This window comes from Pinus tabuliformis, chromosome Q, assembly GCF_031772625.1.
Source record: "Pinus tabuliformis cultivar Carrire ecotype Pingquan chromosome Q, CPIR1, whole genome shotgun sequence".
NCBI classification, from domain to species: domain Eukaryota; kingdom Viridiplantae; phylum Streptophyta; class Pinopsida; order Pinales; family Pinaceae; genus Pinus; species Pinus tabuliformis.
In genome coordinates, this window is record NC_142296.1 from 270761433 (window position 1) to 270770958 (window position 9526).

The 9526-nt window shown below is 31.5% G+C and overlaps 1 protein-coding gene across 1 annotated transcript; it reads left to right on the forward strand.

The window, feature by feature from the left end:
• Positions 1–1087: 1087 nt before the first annotated feature.
• Positions 1088–2809, forward strand: LOC149219241 (uncharacterized). Its single transcript, XM_089382549.1, has one exon. The coding sequence runs from the start codon at positions 1541–1543 to the stop codon at positions 2558–2560; it is 1020 nt and encodes a 339-aa protein (XP_089238675.1). The 5' UTR covers positions 1088–1540; the 3' UTR covers positions 2561–2809.
• Positions 2810–9526: the final 6717 nt, after the last annotated feature.

A 9526-nucleotide genomic window follows, 5' to 3' on the forward strand; every position in this document is an offset into this window, starting at 1 on the left:
CTAAATCCCACTCAAACCAACTAATCTATACCTCATCAACCCTTACTACTAATATATCTACCATAATTTCTAAATTCTTATAATCTTTGTAACTCATTATCATAATTTATAAAATCTTTGTCAAAGTCATTAAGAAATTAACACTTTATCGTAGCTCTTGCAAATGACATCCTAGGCAGAGTTTTCCACGAGAACGAGGCAGAGGAATTCCCCGGACAACCAAAAGTGGCCCAAATATGAGCAAAAAAATACCTCATCAACCCTTACCAATAATATATCTACCATAATTTCTAAATTCTTAAAATCTTTGTAACTGATTATCATAATTTATAAAATCTTTCTCAAAGTCTTTAAGAAATTAACACTTTATCATAGCTCTGGCAAATGACATCCTAGGTAGACTTTTCCACGAGAACTTTAAGGAAGCAGAGGCGGAGGAATGGCTTGGACTGCCAAAAGTGGCTTAAATATGGGCAAAAAAATTTCAATAAATCGTGCAGTAGAGCCGTGTTTGAATTATGTTTTTGATTATAGAAATAGATTCAGCACCATCAAAAACATCTAAGGCACCCAAAACCGCACCCAAAACCTTGATCGTGCAGTGGAGCCATGTTTGAATCATGTTTTTGATGATAAAAATAGATTCAGCACCATCAAAAACATCTAGGACACCCAAAACCTTGAAGTTTGACAGCGGTAACTTGGATTTACAAAAATCCCTGAATTTACAAAATTCTCTGCTAGAATTTATCAAAATCTTACCTAAATTTTTATAGTTTTGGAGGAAAAAAACAGTTTCGTTAGACCAAGCGAACTGGAAGTTTCTACGGAAGGCAAAAAATCAGTCTTGTTAGACTAAGAACTTTTAATAGATAAACTAACAAATTGGAAGACTTTGTCATGACTCCCTCCGTCCATTTCGGATGGAGCCTTTGTCAATTTAGAACACCCGCATTTGTAGGGAATGGATGTAGCACCAATTAAGCTTGCTAATCCCCCAGCGATGGATCAGCAGGCAACTGTTCTCCAAAATGAAAGCGAAAGAGATGCCATTAAAAAATTGATCAGTGACCAGAACGATTGACGTGTAGTCTATCCGCGTAATCATATGCTTTGAATATCATGCGATATCTGAAGTCCAGAGTCTTCCCGTGATGTTCGTAGTCAAGCACAGGGGCACACAAAGAAGGATCGGCTGAATTTCGTCCAACACCTTTTCGTACAGGAAGGAGTTTGACCACGACCTTTACACACCTTTCAATCTTCAATCTTCATCCCATCTATCTATATCCACACAAGGATACAGATAAGGATACAGAGCAAGGAGAAAGTATTCCTGATATCAGGAAACAGAGCGCATAAGGATACAGAGCAAGAAGAAAGTATTCCTGATATCAGGAAACAGAGCAAAAAGAAAGTATTCTGATATCAGGAAACAGAGAAAAAGAAAGTATTCTGATATTAGGAATTTCTGAGTTTTTTGAATTTTGGTATTTAGAATTGATTTGCAGTAATAGATTACTCGTGTTATAGGTAAACCATGGATAGAGAGCCAGAAGATCTCCAGTTCATCGGAATCTTTGGAATTGTTGGAGAGGCCTTCAAGATCCTTCGCTCCTTCGCCAAACTGCTGGGGGCTATCACCCTCACCCTAATTCTCCCCCTTTGTTTCGCAATTCTGGGGCACGACTTGGTTTCCAAATATCTGCTCAATGAAATCCGTTGGAACGAAACATTTTATCAGGTATTGGCTGGCACCCCGGCCGGCGACAGGACTGTGAGGGAATTGACCTGGGAATGGACAGAGCTCTTCGTCTTTCTAGCGGCCTATCAAGTCTTTGTTTTTTCCTTCTCGTTGCTGTCCACAGCGGCGGTGGTGTATACCGTGGCTTCCATCTATACAGGCAAGGAAATTTCCTACGGGAGGGTTATGAGCATCGTTCCCAGGGTTTGGAAGCGCCTTATGGTAACTTTCCTCTGGTTTTTCTTCATGGGTTTTGCCTATTATGCAGCCTTCATCTCGGTCTTCTTTCTGCTCATATTCACCGTGAGAGAGAACGAATTGAATTCGGCGGATTTTATCTTTGGCCTGATTCTTATAACCGCGGTTTTCTTCTGTGGGTATGTGTATATGAGCATGGTGTGGCACCTCGCCTGCGTTATATCCGTGTTGGAGGACAAATACGGTCTGGGTGCCCTGCGGAAGAGCAAGGATCTCATCAAAGGAAAGCGGATCACGGCCTCCTTGCTGGATATTCTTTACCTCATATTCACCGGACTTATTGGATGGATTTTCGGATTTGCTGTTCTTCACGGGCACCGCTATGGGGTCAGCAGTGCAGGGAGAGGCGCGTATGGTACGATCCTTGTTGGGTTGCTGTGTTGTATTAACTTGATGGGGCTGTTGACACAGAGCGTGTTTTACTTTGTGTGCAAATCTTACCACCATGAGAGCATAGACAAATCCTCTTTGTCTGATCACCTGGAAGTTTACCTGGGCGACTATGAGCCTCTCAAGAGCAGCAACATTCAACTGGAAGATCTACATGCTTCTGTATAGTCTGAAATAATCCTACTCTCCGCAGCCCATTTCTAGTTTAGGTTTTATCTGTAACCCAGAGCATATGATTTCTTATTATAACTGTTAATTCAACTCAGTTCAGGGGTGTTCTACTTTCTAGTAGCTGTTGAAAAGGGCAAGGGCGCATGTATAGTGTTATGGATTATAGTCAATGGAGTGTATCTGGGTGGTTATTAGGGTTTAAGGGTTTAATGAATAACCTCTAGGTTCAAGTTTCATTTTGATATGATTTTCTCATGGGAGCTATTTTGTATTGGTTATCTAGATTATGTTGATTGTTTTTAATTTTCAATAATAATATTTATATTAACAAAAATAAAATAAAATAAAAATAAATAATAAAATAAAAAAAGTAATGGATTGTAAATAAATTATGTGTTTCTTAAATAATTTTAAAATAATTAAATAATGTTTATTTGAAATGAGTTAAAATGTTTTTTGGTGTAAAGTTACATATTATAATAATGATGGTGATTAATATTTATTTAAAGTTTATAAAATATCTCAAAAAATAAAGAATTATTAAATTTATTTTATATATGAAAAACTTTTAAACCGTGTTTATAAATTACCAAGAGCATATGATTCTTACCATAACTATTAATTCAGGATGGCTAGTTATGGAGAACTATGATTTCTTACCATAATTGTTAATTCAGGATGGCTAGTTACCTAGAGGATATGATTTCTTACTGTAACTGTAAGTGTTAATTCAACTCAATTCAGGGGTGTTCTACTTTTTAGTAGATGTGGATTATAATCAATTGAATGTATCTATGTGGTTGTGAGAGTTTAATGAGTAACTTCCCCATCTAGATTCAATTTTCATTGTGATATGATGCTCTATTGGAAGTGGCCTTTGTATTTGATATCTGAACTATATATTATCTGCTACATTGATTTTCAAGAGTAATTATCTACATAAGTGCTTCCTTGATTCTAAAGATATCTACATTATAAAAAAGAAAAGAAAAAAGAGTAATGGATTATAAATAAATTATGGGTTTGGTTAGTAGTGTTGAAATAATTACACAATGTTTGTTTGAAATTGTTAAAATACCTTTTGCTGTGTATTTATTAATTGTAATGATGATGGTGATTAATAGTTATTAAAATAAATTTTAGTTTAAAAAACATCTAAAAAAAATAAAGAAGCAGTAGGTTTGTTTTAAATTTATTTTTGTAAATATGTTTTTTTTTAAGTGTTTATAAATTTGATTTGAAAAGTTAACTTAATATTATAACAAATATTTTGAAAATTTGTTTTAATGTGGGCGTAGACAAGACATTCTAAATGAAAATACCTTTTATCTTTAATCCTCTTACTATTACAAAGACACAATTTTTCCCAATTCACTAAATTTTAGAAATTGTCTTGGGCTCTATTTCAATATGCAACTTATAAGAGTTTGTTCTTAAATGCATTTTTGTAATAGATTTATTCTAAATTTATTTATTATACTTTATAAAACATCTGAAAACATAAAAAATTACTAGGTTTGTTTTAAATTTATTTTTGCATATATGAAAAAATTTTAAAACATAATTTTGATGATTTGAAAAATTAAATTAATATTGTAACAATATTGTGAAATTGTGTTTTAATGTGGGTGTAGACAAGACATTCTGAATGAAAATGCTTTTCATCTTTAACTTTCTTACTGTTACAAAAGCACAAGTTTTCTTGATTCACTAAATTTTAGGAATTGTCTCACACTCAATTTCAATATGCAACTTGTAAGAGTTTGTTCTTATTTTTTCCATTTTGATTTTCTTCTTTATATAGCTTACAATAAATATTTATATTTTTTATTTTTTAAATTAGGATTGATCATCTCCTTATGATATGTTAATTTATTTTATTTTCTAATTCGTTATTGGACCATACCTTTTCCTTAATTCATATGTAATAATATTTCCAAAATTGGTATTTTCCTTGCAAAGTGACTTATAAATAAATTATGGAGTTGGAGGGAGCTCTTAAAAGTGAATGCTGACACACACACAATATTTGTGTGTGTGTTAATATTTGTAATTCAGTGCCCCCAAGGTTGTAGAGTAGCTGGCAATAAAGTGTATTGTTAAGTCACTCCTTGTGACATTGTTGGTTCCAACCTCATGTAGTCTGCATACCGTGTTTGGGGGTGGGCATTGCACCTAGATGTTAGAGTGGTAGCGGTCAACCCTCTGTCATGAGAGTATGAGCCCGAACTAATTGCCAATTCCTTTAGACACACACACAAAAATAAATATGTAATTAGGTGGTTTTTCTACAGTGATTAAATGATTTGAGCTTTCTATAAAAATTATAATATGCCTTGTTTGATGTCCTTGCTGTGTTAAGTGTTATATTCATGCCAATGGGTTTGTTTGAGGAACCATTTGTGAAACATGTGGAATCCTCATTCAATGTTCCTAATGAATCAAGGGTCATAATTAACATCAATTTGTTTGCACTATAAACCATATCTAAAATACGCACAAAAATAAATATGTAATTAGGTGGTTTGTTTACAATGATAAATGATTTGAGCTTTATATAAAAATTATAATATGCCTTGTTTGATGTCATTTTTGTGTTAAGTGCCATATTCATGCCAATGGGTTTGTTTGAGGAACCATTTGTGAAACATGTGGAATCCTTATTCAATGTCCCTAATGAATCAAGGGTCGTAATTACCATCAATTTGTTTGCACTATAAACCATATATAAAATACGCACAGAAATAAATGTGTAATTAGGTGGTTTGTTTACGGTGATTAAATGATTTGAGCTTTATATAAAAATTATAATATGCCTTGTTTGATGTCATTGTTGTGTTGAGTGCCATATTCATGCCAGTGGGTTTGTTTGAGGAATCATTTGTGAAACATGTGGAATCCTCACTCAATGTCCCTAATGAATCAAGGGTCATACTTAACATCAATTTGTTTATACTATAAACCATATATAAAATAAACACAAAAATAAATATGTAATTAGGTGGTTTGTTTACAGTGATTAAATGATTTGAGCATAAAAATTATAATATGCCTTTTTTGATGTCCTTGTTGTGTTAAGTGCCATATTCATGACAATGGCTTTATTTGAGGAACCATTTGTGAAACATGTTGAATCCTCACTCAATGTCGCGAATGAATCAAGGGTTATAATTAACATGAATTTGTTTGCACTATAAACCATATATAAAATACAAGTGCTTCTCTTGATGTCCTTTTAAAATTAAAAGTCCTACTGATTTACACCATGTATCATCTACCATATACTGAATTTTACTAAATTGTATTCACAATTATTTTCACATACTCACAACGTTGTTAATAATTTATCTATGCCTTTATGTATTTGGAAACACACTTTTATCCTTTTTCGAGACTTAATTTGAGGGGTTTTCTATATTAGTGCATCTTCCCCTTTCTTTGTTCCCATCATAGTGGCCACATTTAAGTTTTAGAATTGAATTCATCATGCTTGGGTACACTTTGTAGGAGATTCAAATTCCTATTCATTATATTTTCTTAGCATTATTAGATAGTCTTTTAGGCAATGGTTTCCTACTCCACACTTGGTACAAAATTTCAAAGAGAAACCAAGATTTAAGTGATCGTATTTATAACATATAAATAAAACCATTCTCGAGTATCCACCTTCACCTCCATGTTGAACACCTTAGTCTCTATATCATTTACCTTGACATCCATAATTTTCTATTTCCTTTTCTAGCTTGTGAAGCCAAATTTTGATCTATAACTTCTACAAAGCAGATAGTCTAACAATTAAGCTCATTCCTAACATTAATATAACATTTTATTATAATGTGGGTGGGTTATTCACAAATTCCACAACACGTATTATTAATGTTCAGAAACTCTTCGGCAAAATCACATAACCAATCTTTTGTTGACGCGTTTCGAACCAACCAGTGTGGTTCATCGTCAGGACAAGTTGAAGAACCAATCCGGCTTAGCTTGATTAAATAGAGCGTGCAGAGACTCCAACGGCTATATTGCCAACGGCTAATTTTGACCTAATGATCAAAGTCAAACCACTAATATTCTTGATATATTAAATTCTTATTATTCTTAGAAAACAGCTAAATCAGGTAAATAATATATTAAAAGAATTCATTTGTTAATAAATGTATATGTATATCTAATATATACTTTATTTTTATTAGCTCAACTTAAAAGAATTCTTTTGTTAATTTCACCTAAATGAATATAACTTATAATATTTATATAATTCATATTTATTATTTAAATATAATGGTCAATAAATTAAATAATCTATATTTATTATTATTCAACATTATTTAAATATAAACCAATAGTCTTAAATTACTATTAGGTAATTGTATATTAATTCGATGATTATTACAATCTAATGGTCCATTGGTAAATTATATTATATTATTTTTATTTATTATTTAAATATAATGCCCTATTCGAAATTAAACAATAAGTTATATATAATAATTTATATTTATAAAATAATCTCTATTTTTACTTAATGATTTATAATTCCAATATTATTAAAGCAAACACTAGTATTCTTGTTAAATCTTTATTATTCTTTAGAATTTAGTTACAATAGGTAAATACATTAAAGTACACGTTTATTAATAAATTGTATATCTATAAAAATAACTAACACAAACTAACTAAATACTAATGGTATATCATATATTTTTTAATAACAATTTCTTATTTACCATTTAAACCTAATGGTCCATTTGTAATTCAATTAATAATCTATATTCATTAAATAATCAATATTTATTCAATAAATTTGTTATAAAATTATTAAACTTAACTATGTCATTAGGTAAATATATTAGTACTTATAAGGTCTAGAATGGTATTTACACTAATTAAATATAAAAGAAAATAGTTACAGGGAATTTCAATTCTAAGGGAATAGTGGAATTAAATATAAATGCATAAATGATTGAAATGATGGAAACAGAAATCTAATCTATTTTTAATATACCTAATAGTATCATAAACGGGATTGCCGAAGAGTTTCTGAACAATGTTATGGATCACAGAAGTCTAAATTCCTTAACGTATTATTAATATTCTTTAAATTATGTGGGAAATTTTGTGTATTGATGTTTATTGTAACTCACAAATTTTATAATTGTATTCAACTTGAACTATTCTGACATCCTATTGTCTATCCATTGGATTTATATATGTAGTGTCCTTTTATATGAACTTTCTTCATACATACAACAACAAAAAGTATGATCTCATCATGTGGCTATACAATGATCTCGCCATCATCTCTAGCTTTTTTTCAAATCATCATATATTGACAGGTTATCCAATCCTTATTGATCTATTGAGTTTTATTAGGTGTCCCTTCACATTATTTAATCTCATGCATTCTCAATGTACCCTAATTTTCTAAAGCAACCCAACAATAAACCATTACACTAGTAGCACTTTTTCATAGTGTAAGGTATCGAACTAAATAGTTCCTTAAATATATTGTCATGATTTTCATTGACTCATGTCACATTTCTTTAATTCATTTAAGTTTTAGAGTTGCAAAATGTTTAAGATCTTGTACCTTAAAGAATGCTATGAATTTATTATTTATCTCATCCTTGGTTTTATTATGATATTCAATGAATTTCATGAACCAATTGAATGCTCTACTTCTCAACACAACCACAAAATTGTACCATTTTCTTTCTCTCATAAGTAACATCCATGGAATTCGACATTTTCTCACATATAAATGAGTACCTTTTAAAATATTCTTCACCCTCACATAGGGAAATTTTTTAGCATTAATGTGTGTCATAGTTATTGCTATTCGATGATTCAACAAGAAGGTTGCTGGTGTTGGTGGTATGTTGGTGGTCTATTGGAAATTGATCGTTTAACACATTTTACTAGGGTGTCCTAATTACTATGGCTTGAACCTTTGAAAAATTACTCCCAAATGTGATATTGTTGTTAGACTTCTTCCATTTCATACTCCTAGTCTTCATATCTATGTTGTTTCTTCTTGATCATTTCTCTTCATCACAACATTCAATCGATGAAATTTGAACTTTTTAGTAGTTGAATCTAGTTGGGGGGACATGAGATCCTCAATTCAAATGAGTAAGATATTTTCTCCTTCCTTGATTTTCATGTGTATCAAATTACCTTTATCATATGGAATTTGAATCCAAATTATATCAATGACTTGTCTAATTTCATCTAATTGATTCGAAGTAGATGCTAGACCAAATTCAATGTGCAGGAATTGTTAAAAGACTTTATTGACATAGAGAGTTTTCATCATGTATTTAGCGTTTTGAATACTATTGGTCCCTACTCATTTACCTTTATGATTCAACCATTTTTTTGACAGTCATGGGGTTCCTAAGCCTACGTCTACTATTTTCAAATTTTCATTTGAAATAGGAACCATTACAATTTATTCTTCTTTCTAGGCTGATTTTTGAAAATCAATCCAAGGAAGGCTAATGAACTATTGACCCAATGTTCCCCTACATCTTCTCTCCTATGTCAATGAGGTTCCATAAGTTCTTGTATCCCAAACAACCTTCTTTTTCTTTTGTCTCATTCAATCTTCTAAAAATTCACTAAGCATTTCTATTCTTCTATTCTTATTTCAATTCTTTTCTTTGTTTCTTGATCCAATGCATATAATCTCTTTGTATTTAGGCCAATGCTTGCATCTTTTATTTTTTTGGCATGTTGCTTTTTCCATTGGTATATTTCTTCTTCACTATGTTTTAGCTAGTTCTTTCCTTATTTAGCGAGACATATCATGAGTGGCTACCCCATCATCTCCAACCCCATCTTGACTTTTGATCAATGGTGGTGATCATAATTGTCATGCTCATTTTATTGGGAATTCCTCCCACTTTTATTTCTTTTTCCAATTGGTATATATTAGAGTTCTTAATGGAGGTTGTGCCT

What these genes read in the sequence shown, in the direction of transcription:
- LOC149219241 (XM_089382549.1), top strand. Translation starts at nt 1,541, where the DNA reads ATGGATAGAGAGCCAGAAGATCTCCAGTTCATCGGAATCTTTGGAATT.